The sequence below is a fragment of the Meles meles genome, chromosome 18 (genome assembly GCF_922984935.1).
Source record: "Meles meles chromosome 18, mMelMel3.1 paternal haplotype, whole genome shotgun sequence".
Taxonomy (NCBI): Eukaryota; Metazoa; Chordata; class Mammalia; order Carnivora; family Mustelidae; genus Meles; species Meles meles.
The window spans coordinates 38,957,884-38,973,865 of NC_060083.1; the positions used below are offsets into that span (position 1 = coordinate 38,957,884).

At 58.8% G+C, this 15,982-nt stretch overlaps 1 protein-coding gene across 3 annotated transcripts; it reads right to left on the reverse strand.

The window, feature by feature from the left end:
* Positions 1–79: 79 nt before the first annotated feature.
* Positions 80–15,982, reverse strand: PDK2 (pyruvate dehydrogenase kinase 2). 3 transcript variants are annotated; one of them, XM_045984189.1, is made up of 12 exons: positions 15,712–15,843; positions 14,264–14,467; positions 13,688–13,829; positions 6,659–6,730; positions 6,082–6,266; positions 5,874–5,963; positions 5,591–5,668; positions 2,886–2,965; positions 2,698–2,796; positions 2,430–2,537; positions 1,742–1,855; positions 80–1,167 (listed from the first exon to the last, which is right to left on the reverse strand). In XM_045984189.1, exons 2-12 carry the CDS (start codon positions 14,292–14,294, stop codon positions 1,027–1,029), a joined length of 1,140 nt encoding a protein of 379 aa, XP_045840145.1. In that variant the 5' UTR covers positions 14,295–14,467; positions 15,712–15,843; the 3' UTR covers positions 80–1,026. The 3 variants fall into 3 exon arrangements, with proteins under 3 accessions (XP_045840145.1, XP_045840143.1, XP_045840144.1); XM_045984187.1 differs by lacking the exon at positions 14,264–14,467 and having other exon boundaries at positions 15,712–15,982; XM_045984188.1 differs by lacking the exon at positions 14,264–14,467 and having other exon boundaries at positions 2,886–2,962; positions 15,712–15,970.

Here is a 15,982-nt window from a genome sequence, read left to right on the forward strand (position 1 = left end):
TGCGGTCTGGTCTGCGTGCCTCTGTGCCTGTGGATCTCTCCCTGCCCCCTCCAGCCCCAGGAAAGCAGCCGGGCCACGGTCTCATTCAATCTCCTCTTTACTGCGGATGTCATGGTCATCATCACAGCCACTGGGAGGAGCACACCACTTTAACCCCCGTGTGCTAAGGGGAAGGGTGGGGGCTTTTCGGGGCTACAAAACTATGTACATAGAGCATTCTAGGGAGAAAGCCACCCCAAGCACGTGCATGTCCAGGCACGCTGGGAGCGGGGGTCTGGAGCTCAGGCGGGACCGTGTGGGTGTGGGGTGGGCAAGGGGCCATGTACATGTGAGGACATGCCGGGGAAGGGCTCATGAGGCGCCTGAGGGGCTCTGAGCATCTTGGCTAAACAGCTGATCTCTGGGTCCTCCCCAGGTCCTCCACCTTGAGTGTGTGCTCTGGGTGAGAACTGTCCCCTCCTAACTTTCACCTTCAAGCCTAGGGTGGAGGGAGAGGCTGCAGGACCACGTCCCCAAACAGGAGCCCGAGGGGGCAACCCCTTTCTCTACCCAGGGACACTGGCCCCTGGCTAGCGCTGATCCTGGGCCAGGGCTGGAGTCCCTGCATGGGCTGGGGCGGGGGATAAGGCAAGCAGGGTGTCCACTTGGAAGGCCAGGGCTGTGGACGGCAGTGAGGGGGACCCAAGACCCCTGGGAGAAAAGTGGCAGCTCTCGTCTCAGGAGGAGGACTGCCAGGGAAACATGACTCTGGGACACCCCCCCCCCACATCATGATGGAGACATCCCCCCATCCTTAGGCACCGCCCACAGAGACCAAACACCAGGGAGACCACCGAGGGGTCTCCGCGGAGATGGAGATTGGCACTTAGACCACAGACTGGTCACCGCGGTGACTTCTACAGAGACAGAAGCTGGTCATTAGGGAGAGCCCTCCCCCCACCTGGGGGGGGAGGGGGAGGGTCACCGTGGTGGCCAATCCCAGAGACAACAGTCTGTCCTCTCAGGTGCAGGGGAGCAGGGCAGCCCTTAGCTGACCCGGTATGTGGACGTGTTCTTCGGCTCTGTGCTGGGCACACACCAGTCGCCGGCCTCCTGGATGGTCTGGTAGTGGCGCCAGGCTGACTTGTTGTAGACGGGCAGGCGTTCCACTGAGTCCGTGGACAGGGCCTGGAGTGCACCGGGGTCAGCCCATCCCTCTTCCCAGTACCTCACCCATGTCTCAGTCAATCACCCTTTTCCTGGGGTGGGTTGTGGGGGGTGTCGGACCATGACCTGCCCCGTGTCTGAGTCAGCCCAGCGAGGTGCCAGACACTGGCTGAGACAACGAACCCTGGCCCAGAAAGACCCAGGAAAGGACCTGTCCCTTCTGTGCCTTGCTCCTGCCCGTTCCAGAAGACTACTCACTCAAAGGGTCAGGGAGGCAGAGGTAAGGTAGACTGTGACCTTGAACAAGGTCACCAACTCTGGGTCTCAGTCTGGTCCTGAGCTGAATGACAAGTTCTCTATGGCAGCCCCCCTTCCTTCTGCATATAAGAAGTCAAAGGTCCCCAAAACAGGGGTCCTAGTCATGGACCAAGGACTTCCTTAAACTGCCTGCCAAGGTGGGGATGTCTGCAGGCTGGGAACTGTAGCTTTGCTCTGATTCTCAGTCTGGAAGGAGTGGAGGGGTGGAGAAGTAACCTAGCAGCAGGCTGACCTGCCAGCACAGCTCGCAAGCTGGTCCCCGCACTAGGAACCTCACCTTGAGATAGATGACCGCGTCGGTCCCAAAGCCCTCCATGGAGAAGAGCTGCAGGTCTCCCTGGAAGTACTTGGCATAGAGGCGGGAGATGGGGAGCCCGTACCCGAAGCCAGCCTACAAGGGGGCGGGAAGGGAGAGTGACCAGGAGGCGGGTCTGGGCCTCCCGGAGCAAAGGGACCAATGTGTTGAGTTGAGGTCGGGCCAGGGGATTCCCAGAATCCCTCAGAGCTGGGGGCAGTCAGTCTGATGGAGCCAGAAAGGCTGAGCAGTCCCAGCCACGGGTGGTAGTCAGCAGGGGTGGCAGAGGAGCTCAGCCCTGGGAGCCAGCGGGTGTGGACAGGTCTCGGGGCTCCTGGGTCTCAAGTTCCCAAACCCAGCCCCACCGCTCTACTGGGAATGACAGAGCTGCTGATGAGTGAACTCTGTGGGGTGCCAGCGGGAGAACTGAGGAGAGAGAGAGACACACCCGCAGCTCGGGGAGGGGGGAGGTGGTGGCTGCAGTCTGGGGGCAGTGGGAGGAGCAGGGGGGCCCAGACTGGGAGAGGTGACCGAAGCTCATACAGCGACGCAAGAACAAAGACCGTGGGAGGTGAGAAGGTGAGAGATGGGGAGAGTGACAGTTGATGAGAAGAGGAGAAAAGACAGGAGGTCTTCGGAGGCAGGGGGCACTGGAGGGAAACCATCTCACCAGTGGGGTCCCTCCGGTGCCGGGCTGGGGGGTGGGCGCCGTGGAATACATGTAGCTAAAGAGTCGCTCGATCTTCCGCAGGGGGACTCCCCCACCTCGGTCACTCATCTGGGGGAGACGGACATGGCTTCAGTGCTCACGCCCCTGCCCTGACACCCCTGACCTCTTGGTCGTCCCCATTCACAAGGTCTCCTCTGAGCCCATCTCCTGGCAGGGGCGGAAGTCCCCATCCCACTGCTCTCCGGCCCCCAAATCAAGGGCCACATACTTTGATGGACAGATCTTCCTCACCCAAGGCCACCATGACCTTGATAGGTGGGAGGACAAGGCTGGACTCGTGGCTTTCCACAGTGGCACGCATGGCATTCTGTGGAGGGAGAGGCAGAAGAGATGAGTGAGAGTGGCCTAGCCCTAACCATCCCCCAAGGCTGCAGAGGACCATCCCCGCCCCCTTACCTTGAAGAGTTCAAAAAGCATGTGGTAGAGGTGAGAGGGGACATAGACCATGTGAATTGGCTGTTCAGAGTTGAACGCTGCTGGGGAAAGTCAAGACCAAGGATCAGGAAATTGTCAAGAGGTCACCATTCAGCATTCATTGACGCAGCACCTAGCACCCAGCACTCAACCAATCACCCATTTATCCTCTAACCACCTGCCGGGCCATTCATCTAGCATTTGTTCACTCACCTGTCTATCCATACGGTATCCATCCATCACACGGCGTCTGTCCATCCACCCGTTCATCCATCCATCCAACCACTGTATCCGTGCAACATCCACTAATTCCTCTAGCTACCCTTCCAGCGTCCATTCAACCATCCGACTATCCCTCAACTACGCATCTGTCCCAACATCCATCCATCCCATCTACCCGTGAATTCAGAGTCCAGATTCAGCCTTCCACTCATCCACTGTTCATCTAGCCCCTTCATCCATTCAAAAAGTATCTATCCAGCCTACATCCAGTCTACTAGCATTCACCTGGACCCCAGAGGCCCTGAAGAGCTTTTTAAATCAGTGGGGAGAGGGGAGGGCTGCCGCACACAGTTCTGACTCCAGCACTCTGCCTCTCGAGAATCGCTCTAGCCTCGAGAGCTTCTTGGTGTGAGGGGCTGAGGGTCTTCTCCTGGTGCCTGGCACAGAGCTCTGTCGGCGGCAGGAGCTCAATGACTGGGCAAGAATTAGCGAATGAAGGGGTCTCGGGCCCCATGCTGGGCAGCGGGGCATAAAGATGAATAAAATTCAGCCCTATGCTCTTGGAAATTCAAGTCTAGACAAAGGCATGAGTGACTTTAACCTTGGGTGTTGTACCCAGAGCTACGTGCCGGGCCCTGCGCTTGACCCTAGGGATACTGAAGGAATGTGGCCTGTCTCTGTCCTTCTATCTCTGCCCCCAAGTTATTTATTCATTTATTTGAAGAGATTTTATTTATTTAACAGAGAGAAAGAGAGACAGCAAAAGCAGGGGGAAAGGGAGTAGCAGACCACCCACCCCCCACCACTGCCCAAACTGAACAGGGAGCCCAATGCGGAGCTCCATCCCAGGACTCCAGGATCATGACTCAAGCCAAAGGCAGATGCCCAACCAACTGAGCCACGTGGGTGCCCCATGCCTCCAAGTCATTCAGACAGTGACAGTGCGTGACAGAGGTATACCCCAGGGGGCTGGGTGTCTTATCATGTTTTCTGGAAAGTCCAGGAAGGCTTTTCAGAGGACCTGGATTTGAACTGGGCCTTAAAGATGTGGGCAGTGTGACTTCCAGGGACCAAAGCCCTCAGGTTTGTGGCACACAGACCAAGGCGTGGCTGAGGAACAGGTTGGGGAGGGGAAGGGTAGAGAAACTTCTAGATCCCTGACCCTCCTTTCCCCTATGAACCTGGTTCCTCAGCAAGTCCTAACCTCTCTACCTCCAAAATATTTATCAAATCTACCCCCTTCTTTCCATCTCTGCTGCCTTTCCGTCCCCTGGATTCCTGCAGTGACCTCCTAACTGGTCTTCCTGAGGTCTTGCCCAGCCCCTCCAACCTCTAAATATCTTTAGAACAAACATCAGACCCTGGCATCACCATGCTTCGAACCCTTCAATAGGCTTCCCTGCTGCACACATCCCAGCTCCGTCTGTGGTTCACGGGCCCTGCATGCCTTGGCCTCTGTCTCCAACCCCTCCCTGCCCATCTCCCAGTCCCACTCCCAGTCCTGCTGGTCCCTGACCATCCACCCCACCCAAAGTTAAGACCCCCATAGCCATCCTCTTGTATCCCTTCTTCCCCTCCTCTTGCCACAGATATTCCCTCCCACAAAGTTCTAATGGGCTCCTGGCTGCCCAGCTAGAGACTGAATTCCCGGCCTCCCTGGCAGCTAGGCCTGGCCAGGAGACCTAGGGGAGTGACTGTCCAGCCCCTGGGTCCTGCCTTCTCCATCCTCTTCCCCTTCTCCAGCTGGAACCGAGACATAACGGCGGGGAGCCGGCTTTCACTGTCCCACCCCAGGGGCTGCAAAGAGGGAAAACTCTTAATTACGCCACTGTCACCTGGATTCTGAAAAGGCACCCAAACCGACACCTTAGTAAATACACTGCTCCTCCCCATTGCTGTCACGTGACCTCATCTTTTCTCCTCCCTGTCACTTGTCATCATCTGAAATTAGCTTGTGGCTTATCTGCTCCCTGGCTAATGGCCCCCTTCCCCAGCCTCCCCAGCATCAAGAACATGACCTCCGTGAGAAGCGCGACCTTCTGCGGCATGTTTACTGCTTAATAATGTTTACTTGGGGGCGCCTGGGTGGCTCAGTGGGTTAGAGCCACTGCCTTCAGCTTGGGTCATGATCCCACAGTCCTGGGATGGAGCCCCGCATAGGGCTCTCTGCTCAGCAGGGAGCCTGCTTCCTCCTCTCTCTCTGCCTGCCTCTCTGCCTGCTTGTGATCTCTGTCTGTCAAATAAATAAAATAATAATAATAATAATAATGTTTACTTAGCAAATATATTAGTAATAATACTGCTAATAATAAGTCAATAATAGCTCTGCTTCTGTCCCAACCAGTTCTCTTCCTTTTTTCCCCTCCCCCCATTCTATGCCTGACTCCCCATCTCATCTTTCTCTCCAGAGTCCTTAGACAGACAGACAGACAGACACACACACACACAGAGCCTCCCTCACTCACTGTTGATCTCCTGGATCTCCAAGTCAGGCGAGGCCATGTAATACTTGTCACACAGGAGCTTGGCCATATCGTAGGCATCTGAGAGAAGGCAGTGGCCGTTCAGGGAATGGGATGGTCCACCCAGCAGGCAGTCCTCCTACCTTGCCCTGGCACGAGGCATCCCCAACATTAAACCCAAGCAGACGAGGCCCCCACCCACGGGGGAATGGCACATCCTCTGGCGAGGCAGCCAGAGGGGGTCTCTGGGGCTCCTCTGTGGGCCAGCATGGTGGAGACATCTTACCCTTGACCACCTCGGAGACATTGCAGTTTGGGTCGATGCTGCCAATGTGTTTGGGGTGGGCTGGGTTGGTGCTGCCGTCAAAAATCAGGGCTGCGGGCGAGAAGGCAGGGAGCTGTTGGTGGGGCTCCCCTCCTACCCACCACCCCCACTCCAGCCACCATGAAGCCAGGGAGGCACGCTCGGTCCCGAGCACCCTGGCCCCGCTCACTGTGCTGGTTGATGAGCATGCGGATGGAGATGCGGCTGAGGTAGAAGCGGTCCAGAAAGTACTGGATATTCTGGTTGGAGACCGGGTCATCGCCGTACGTGTCCTTGTACTCCAGCACGCCCTGTGCCATGGTGGGCACCACGTCATTGTGGCGGTTCCGGATGGTGACCAGGGCATCCGTGAACCTGCAGGGCATGGCGGCTTAGTCCCAACCTGGGGGTGGCCCCAGACTCTCCCCCACTTCTGACCTCCTCTCCATGGGTCTTCGTTCATAGGACCCCTCCCAACCTGACAGACACAGTGTCCTCCCCGCTGCTTCCCGAGCCTGCCCTGAGTGTCCCACCACCTGCCCGACGGCCAGGGGAGCCCCTCAGGGGCAGGAGGTTGGATCTCCCTAATCAGACCCAGGGCCATGGAGGCCAGGGGCTAATTCACCCTCAGACTAGATATCCTGGAGGACAGGGATCATTTCTCCCATCCTGCCCATTTCTCCCATCCCATTTGTGCCTCGGGGCTGTGACCCAGGGCCCCTCGCCTGCCCCTGCCCTCCTGACCCCCCACTGGGGCCTTCACTCACTGGCTCAGCGTACGATGGTCCTCCGGGTCCTTATCTAGGAACACCATGATGTCCAGGAGGCTTTGGACATACCTGTGTGCATTGGAGGGGGCACCATTCAGCTCCAGGCCAAGCCCGGCTCCCTTCCCAACAGACTCAGCTGCCCCCGTGCCTATCCCACCCCCCACCATGGGCAGTGGCACACAGAGCTGCCCCCGCACCTGCCTCACCCCTACCCACACAGAGCCGCCCTGCCCGATAGGCTACACCACACTTTTTCTCAGTTCATTTCATCTGCATGTGCGTCTCCCTGACAACACAGTAAGTTATGCAAGAACATCTCTCATTTGCCGGTCCCCCTCCTAGCACCTTTGCTGTGCAATCTAAGAATAGCAGTCTTCGGAGAGCACCAGGGATCATCCCGTCCCCGGGGTCTCACGGATTATTGGCCAAGAGAGAAGGCTGGGGCAAGTCGCTAAACCTCCTGGAGCCCCTTCACGGAAACTGATCCTCGCATTTGTCCCCCAGGGTTCCCGCTGCATCCTTGGGGCACGCCTGGCAGAGTGGCTGGCCCAGGGCACTTCACAAAGCGGGGGCTCAGTGAAGATTAGCGCCTACCGTTCTGGGCCCCTACTCAGGGGCCGTGCAGTCTGCCTAGGGAAGTGGATTTCAAACGGTGGGTGGGAAGGACACAGAAGTGGGGAAAGGCATGCCCAGCTCTGACTGTGGCGGGGGTGGTGGTGCAGAGCCCACGGAGAGCCAAGACAGTTCACTCCACTCCAAAGGCCCAGCAGGAGTGCACGCCACCCCCCCAACCCCCCATCTGCAGGCCTGGTTGGGAGGCCGATTTCCCCAGGACCTAGAAGAGCTGGGGAACCAGGGGAGTGCTGGGAAGCAGGGGACTGGCCTGTGTAAGGCTCGCCTGTGGCAGCAGACAGTGCCAACCTAGAGCTACTGTCCCCCTGCCCCTGTAAGCCAGGACCCCCACTGTTCCCCTGCTACCATGCCCAGCCCACAGGTTGTTCTGGGGATGGCCACACTCTGGCAGAAACATTTGCAGCCAGCAGGAGACAGGGGCTGCCAAGAGCCCTGGGACAGAGGGCTCTGTGGCCTAAGGGTCTCTCTAGAAAAGGGCCTTCGATGGTACATGCCTTCCTGTATACACAGTGCTTTGACCTTGGCAGGTCAGAAAGGTAGGAATTAGCCCCATTTCACAGGCTCCTCAACTGAGTCCCGAAGTAATCATCAGGCTGGGAGACAGTGTGGTGAAGACTCAGTCCCCCACACTCTTGTCACTGCCCCGCGCTGCTGCTCAGAATGCTCACCTCGGCATCCCTGAGGGCCCCTCTGCCCAGAGTACCTGTCCCCCTTCACTTCTCCCCCGCTGCTCTCACTTTGGACACTAGAGGAGAAGGTGGGGGGCTCTGGCTGGGGTGCTGCCTCTGCTGAGTCCCAGTCCTGGCTTGTCCTTCGGGGCTGTGTGGCCTGAGTAAGTCATGAAGCCTCTCTGGGCCTGAGTTTCCACCTCAAGAAAGTGGAAGGTTTTGTAGCTCCTTCCATCACTGCCATGCAGTGAGGGCCAAAGGTGATATTCAGCCCCATGCCTGCCACGCAGTGAGCACTCTCTGGATGTGTGCGCCCATTATGAATGGTGGTTTACACACCGGCCACTGCTGAGCATGTCCTTTGAGCCCCCACAGGGAATCCAAGACCCTCCTCCTGGTCATACTGGCTGTAGGCTCCAAGTCCTGCTCTGGACAGCCTTCATACTGTGGATGGCAGGAACGGGGCCATCCCAGCCTCAGTGCTCCCTGCCTGCCCTCCCCACTCAGCAGGAGAGACCAGCCTCCCCCCATCCCTGCAGCCACAGCAGACAATCAGAGAGGCGCTCCAAAGGCAGGGCCTCAAGCTTCCTGGAGGGTAGGTGCCTGCTAGTGCCCGCCTGTGCCCAGAGTCTACCCAGGGTCTCCCCTCCCCCAGCAGCCTTACGGAGCGTGGGGTATTCCCCTTTTTGTAGCTGGAAACTGGCTCAGAGAAAGCAGGTGATACGGCCCACAGTGAGGGGCGGTGCTAGGATTCAAACCCACGTCTGTCTGACTCCCGGCCCACAGTCATGGTCAACCGTTCACCATCCACACGGGTCCCAACAGCGCGGCTGCCGATGTGACGGTTGCCATCGGCCTCGGACAGCGCTCAGCTCCGTGCCTGCCAGCTGCCCTAGTCTGGCCTCCATGATGCCCTGTGCAGTGGGTGCTCCTGCTGCTCCCATTCTAGAGGAGGTGGTCTCCGTGCAGAGCCGGACTTCTCTCTCCCAGGCAATGTGCCTCCAAATCCCTGCCCTGCCCCTGCCCCCAAGCCCAGGATCAAGCTTCAGGCTCCTGAGTCTGGGATGGTGAGGGGATCTGGGGAGAAAACCTGCAAGTATGTAAGGCTGGGGTAGGTAGAGAGAGGGAGGGGAGAAAACCAGCTGGAGAGTGGGGCTCAGAACCCCTTCCTAAGAGGGGGGGTGGGGAAGGGCTGCGGGGGCAGGCAGGGACAGAGGGGTGGGAGCTAGGAGGCCCTGCCCGCTGGGCCAGGAGTTGCAGGGGTGGGGACAGCGGGCTAGCTGCTGGCACTACCCCTCTGAGGCTGCTTAACGCGCCCTAGAGAACAGAAGCGGGGCCTGGTCACACGGCCAGGAAGTAGAGCAAAGGGCAGCAGGGTGGATGGACAATGGGCAGTGCCCGCCGGCAGGCGGGGGGAGGGCTGCCAGCCTCGGGCCTCTGTCTCCTGGGCTATGACGCAGAGTGAGGACCCCTGTCTGCCTCCCTCTCAGCGCCGTTCCTTCCGGGGAGTAGTTCCACATGGGCTCTCGGCCGGAAGACGACAAGATGGGAAGGATCTTCCCAGAGGACGCTGGCCCTGGCCTGGAGCCCGCTGAGGCCTGGCACCCCAGATGTCACTCTCAGGCAAGATCTGGTCCTAAAGGGGGAGACACTGAGGAGGAACACGGGCTGCTGGGCTGCCCACCGCGCCGACCTGAAGGGAAAGAACTGGGCTTGGGCCTAGGAGGCCTGAAGCCTGGTGTAATGACAGATGTGGTGCTGACCTGCCCCCTCGGCTGGACAGCGCAGGCCCAGCAGGCAGTGGGGACCCAATGTAGCTGCCCCAGGAAAGGCCTGGGCCTGCCCACCTCAGCCCCAAATCAGGCCGCCCAGGCCTCCTGCTCCTAGGGCTTTCTAGCCTGCCCAGAGCCCTGGATTTGGGAGGCAGGGGGTAGACTGTGTGGGGAGGTGGAGGGGGCGTGTGACCGGTAGCATGTGTAAGTGTGTGTGCGTTTGTGTGTGCACACCATGCACTAGCGCCCACAGCCGCGGCAGATAAGGAGTGTGAACAAGGCAGTGGCCATGTGAGGAGGGGGCGGTGGCAGACCTGTCCTGCGTCTGGAAGCTGCTTTCTGCGGGGGAGCTGAGTGCAGGCCCTGAGCCAGGCACACTTGGGTCCCCTGGCCGGCTGTGCCCCACAGAGGCTACTGAGCTGCTCCGGTCCCTGGCTCAAAAATGGGGTTCACGGCAGTACCACTCTGAAATCCTCAGTCTCGACTCCGGTTATGGAAGGAGAGGCCAAGGGGTTCAGTGAGAGTGGGACTCCAGCCCCGACTCCATGCCTGGCGCGGTGGCGGCCCCTGGGGCCACCGCCATGGCACTGGTTCTTCTCAAGGGCTGTGGTTCCCACAGGGTGGGGGTGCGGGTCTCCCGCAGGCTGGGTTTGCCCATGGGCGGGGGAGATCACGAGAGGCTGCTGGCCGCACTACCTCCAGCCCCTTTCCTCTCTACAGCCCCGGCAAGACCTCTGTGACAGGGAACTCCCTGTCATCTGATTCTACCCTGCGACTCTCACTTAACCCCCCACTTTCTAGAAGCATGCTCCTACTGCCCTCCTGAGACGGCCTTCTCGCCCTCTCCGTGCTCTCACATCCCAAGCCAGCAAGCACATTCCAGTGAACCCTACCCTCCCGAGGCCTCGCTCGGGGAGCTTGGCGATCTCTGATCCAGGTCACCGCCCCAGAACCCAGCACTCGACCTCTCTGCTCACAAGCGCAGCCGCCAGGTCACACAGCCTTAGGCGGGAGTCTCAGCTCTCCCCCCGGCTGCCTGAGTGATCTCCCACACATGTCCTAACCTCTCTGAACCTCAGTATGCTCAGCTATGAAATGGGAGAAACGACAAGGCCTCCCACAGAAGGCTGTCGGGAAGGCTAATTGAGGGAACGTGTGGACATGCCTAGAACAGTTCCTGACACATGGCAGGCCCTCCAGTTCTGTTTGCTTTCGTCACCACCATCGCTGTGAGGCCCAAACTGTCTCAGAGAATCTTGGCCACACACATCTGTGGCGAAGCTCGGGGACATGGCCTGTGTTGACAGAGTTCCGCACACTTTTGCATCGAACCGTGGCATCTGCCCTTAGAAACAGAGCAGATCCCCATTTTACAGGTGAGGAAGCCAAGGCTCAGGGAGGAGGGGTGGGGGGAGGTCTGTCAAGGATTAAGGGTCCAGCAAGCAGCGAAGCCACACCTCTGAGGCGAGCATGCTGACCACGAGGCCAATGGCCACGGCTTCCTACTGCCTTCCAGGCACCTCCAAAACGGGCTCCCTCCGCACCAAGTCTGTCTGGTTGAAACAATTCGCCAGATTTATTTAAAACCAGGAATGCTCAACTCATTCTCAGTGACTCTTGCCTAGAACCTCTCTGCAGCTGAGCAACAACTCCATCAGCCTCCCCACTTCATATCACCACCACTACGAACAGCATTTATACCGGACTTTTCTATTTTCCAAAAGGAGCGTTCGCTCCTTACCCGTCAGCCTCTGAGGGTAGAGGCTCTCTTGCCAGGCTCCTTGGTGCGCTGTCCCCCTCCTCTAGTGCGACCCTGCCCACCGCCACCACTTCTGCATTCGAGCCGGCAGCGGGTTCTCCTAGAGGGGGTCTGCCCTCTCTCACAGGCGGCCACCTCGTCCACCTCTCTCCAGCAGAAAGTCCCTCCTCCTCTTGGACCTCAGGCTTTCTCGCTGCAGCCAATGATGCTCATTCCCCGGAAACAACCTCAGCAGGCTCTGGTCGGTGCGTCAGGACATTCTAGCAATCCCGTGGCCTGTTCTCAGCTGAATCAACCACCGGGAAGAGCTCTCTCTTGTCTAACTTCGCTCTGTCCTGCTGTTGCTGGGCATGACTTAGAAGCTTCAAGGGAAGAAAGGCCAGGCCCAGCCCACACTGCGTAACTGGTTTTCAGAAATGGCCTCTCCTGGGGGAGTCACGGGCAGTTCAGTGGCTCCCTGCTCCCCCACATCCCGACACACATCCCCCAGCTCTCCTAGGAACACAGTGTCCAGGGAGGGGCCTAAAAGGGCCTGTCCTGGCGTCAGGGGCTCGCCGGAGAGGCAGCCAGGCCAGTCAACCGGGCAGAGCTGGAGGATGAGCAGGCAAACAGATGGCACCTTCTGTCTCCACCCCATGACTTCCCCACCACCCCGCACTGGGAAATGCTGCTTGGCTCAGATGTCCCACACCTCCGAGGGCCAGGGCCCAGCGAGGGGTGACCTGGTTGGGCTATAGGAGTGCCAGCCCCTGCCCTCTGTCCCTGTTCCCCTTCACAGCTTGCACCAAACAGTGCTGCTGGCACAGAGTCAGGTCCCAGAGGCCCTCGCTGGGCCCCTGCCTGCCTCCATGCCCGGGCACAGGCAGCTCCGAGGCCTGGAATGCCCCTCCCGTCTTTCTAGGTCTAGGCTCACTCCGGGCCCCTGGAAGGCCTGGTGACATGTCACCTCCTCTATGTGTCCACTTCAACTTCCCCACAACTCTCTGCTTCACCTGACACCCTGTGTGCGCCTGCTAGGAGCCTGGCCTTGTGCACCGCCACTGTCCTTCCCGAATCTCCTTAAACCAGAGTAAGTCCTGCCTCTGCGTCCATCCATGCATAGAAACGATGCTAGAAGCACACCACTAGGACCTTCTGAAACCCGACCAGTGTTTGGTTATGGCGTGGAGGGTAGTGGCTGGCACTCTCTTCTATTTTCCCGTGTCTTCCAAATGTCCACGTGGACATGTTGTACTTCCACCATGAGGAGGAAAAAAGCCCCAACCCATGTGACTTTTTAAATAACATTTTCTTTCTTCAGTAAAAGTAACTTTTTGCCAGCTCCCTGCTCCCACCACCATCTACGATCTCCGTAGCTCCCGGAGGGCACCTGCTGCTGCTTTCCTGCCTCCGACACCGCGCTGCGCTCGCAGCAGGTGCGGATCCCTGCTCCCAAATCCAACAGGCGACCCCAGCCACGCTGCACCACAGCCAGGAGAACTGGCAAAGCGTTTTGGCACAGATGCCACCAAAGACCAATCAGGATTCGCCATTGGCGTGCCAGTCACACAACAAACTCTTGTTTGTTCCTCATGTGACCAGCCGTTGGTCACATGGAGGCTAGGAGTCTGTCATCCAATTACTTAACCTGGGACAGACTTCTAGAGGAAACTTTACTGAGGATTTCCTTCTGCTACCGGAGCAACTTTTGGTCTTTGCCCCTCCAAAGTTCTCGGGGCTGGATGTCATCCCTGTGTCTTGAGTGTTTCTCAACATCCAAAACAGTCTGACTTGTAGCTTGGATTATATCATTTGAAAATTCGTTTCTTCCTGTTTCTGTTTCCCTATAATGTGGCCTGTCCCCAGGTAAATAAGACCCAGTAGGTGCTGGGTGTTCAGAACCAGAGCTGGTGGTGAACGCCGATACTGGCATGGTTTGGGTTTTGGCTGTGAAAACAATTCCCCGGGTGGGCCCTGGGTTTCTGGAGAAAGGAAGAGTGGTAAGCATAGGGCTGGTAAACATGGAGGCTAGGAGCTTTATCTCACTCCCTGCTCTGGCCTAGTATTCCACTTGACCTTGGGGCAACTCTCCAGCCTCTTGGAGCCCCTGTGCTTCCCCTCTGTCCCTACCCCACTCAAGGCTGCTGAGAGCACAGAGACTCTGGGAGCCCTGGCAGCAGAGTGGGAGGTATAGGGACCTGGCCGGGGGTCTCACCAGCTCTGGACCAGCTGCACTGAAGGTGTGCTCAGCACTCGGTCAGGAAGCAGGTTGATCTCTTTCATGATGTTGGCCAGGCGCACAGGCAGCTCCTGCCTGAGGAAGGTGAATGAGGTTTTCTCACAGGCATTGCTGGACCCTGAGGGAGATAGAGAGAGAGAGGTGAGCCCACAGAGCTGCAAACCACTGGAGCCACAGGTGATCTCAGGGGTCAGGTCGATTAAATCCTTCATTTCCTGAGGGTTCAGAGAAGTCACCAACGGCACAGAGCAGAGTAGCTCTCTTGATCTCCTGCAGCGCGCCCACAACCACGCCACCCTGCCCAACCCTCTCCAAGCTTGTGTCCCCACCTCCCCCAAGCCTGCATGCCTTCAACCACAGGGGACAGTGCCACTCCCAGGCCCATCTGGAGCCAGCTCTGGCCTCAGTTACCTCGCTTCTTCCCTTTCTGCCTCTCCTAGCAGACACTCGCTTTGGGAGGTGGAAGGGGTAGAGTGGGGTGGATCCAGTGGGCAGAGGAACCTGGGAAAACCACGCCTTCCCAGGTCTGGGCCTGGCTGAGGGGCACTGTACCTGGCCCATGGCATCTGCGGGGCCCCAGCATTCTTTCTGGCCCAGTCTGTCTTCACCCAGGCTGGTCTCGATGACTACTGTAGAGTTGTCCCTGCATTAATGCCCACGTGGGAGGCACAAAGGGCCCGAGGATGGGAGCCCAAATGTCTTGGTCCTTGGTCTGGCTTCAAGATGAAGATGGGAGTGGTAGACCAAGGCCATGGCCTAGAGTCAGAAGAGGGAGATGCTAGTCTAAGTTCTGCTTCCAAGCCTGCCACCTAGGGCATGTGACTACCCTTCTGAAGATCTGTTTCCCCAATTGCACTGCAAGTGGACCAAACTCTCTGTGAGCCCCACCCAGCCCATTTCTATAATTGGGGTCCAGTTTGGACTGGACAGCTACTGGTGGCTGACAATGGGTCCAGGGGGCTTTTCTACATGGGGGGAGCTCAAACAGGGCAGGGGGACAGGCAGACAAGTCCTGGAGAACAGGGGCCCTGTGTCCTGGTTGCCTCCTCCCCACCCTCTCCCCTCAGTGACGCAGCTGTAACTTGAGCCAGGCACTGTCTCTTCAGCTCTGGAGAGACCTGGGCACCCCGTCCTAATCCCCAGCTGGCACCAGGGAAATGCCGTGTAGACAGACAGGGGACAGGGCCCACACAATGCCTGTTTCAGTGGCCACAGTGGCACAGCCTTGCTTCTGCTCCAGAGGCAACCCTCGGGTTGCTGATGGGTGAGCTGGCCCAGGAACCTAGGGGCTGCCAAGGCTGCAAGCCTTCTGACTCCACTTCATGGTGCTCCAGGCCTCCACTGGGTTGGGGACAGGAAGCCAGGCCCAGGCAGATTTGCTCTTCAAGTGTCCTTGCCTACTGGGCCAGCTGGGGTTTCTTCAGTGGGTCGGGGTGTGCTCATCAGCCACCTCCCTCCTGTTGACATTTTTCTTAAAGAGCTGGGTCCCCACCTGACCCCAGAGTGCCCACCCCAGCCCAGGTCTCCTTCCAGCTGTCTGCACCTCCTAATCCCGCCTTGTTTGTTACTCCCTGCCCCGTTTCTTCTCCATCTCCAACACTCTGAGTCACTAGGACAACCACCATTAACCCTTTCTGTCTGGATATACCCCACTCCCTTTCTGCCCTAACATCACCTCCTTGCTGTGCCTTACTGGGCAAGACCTTTCACAAAGCCCAGAGAGACACTTAGACCCCTCCTTCTCAGTGCCCCCACTTCCCACTGACAGCCCAGTACGGAGCTTTTCCCCAGGATACCTTAACCCTTTCAGGGCCAGTCTCTGCCCCTCCTCCCCCACCGCCTTAACTCTTTCCTGCCTGTACCCCAGCAACCCTTCCCTGTCACGTAGGGCCTCTCTTCTCCTCCGCGTTAATCTTTCAAGGCCAGGGCCCCCTCCCTCACCGCTCCCCGAGCTCCGCGAGCCCCCACGGCCAGCCGCCCCCACCCCACCCACTCCGTACCAAAGTCCAGAAACTGCTTTATGGACAGCGGGGACGGGGAGAACTTGCTGAAGTGTTCGATGTACTTGGGAGCCCCTGCCAGCGACGCATTCTTCAGCAGAGCGCGGATCCAGCGCATGGTGGCGGCGGCGGCGGCAGCGGCGGCCGCAGCTTGGGCTCGGCCTCGGGTCCCCCCGCGGGCAGCGCGGCCGCTCAGCTCGGCCCAGCTCGGCCCAGCCCGGCCCAGCCCGGCCCAGCAACTGGGACCTGCAGCCTCCTCCCCGCCCCTGGG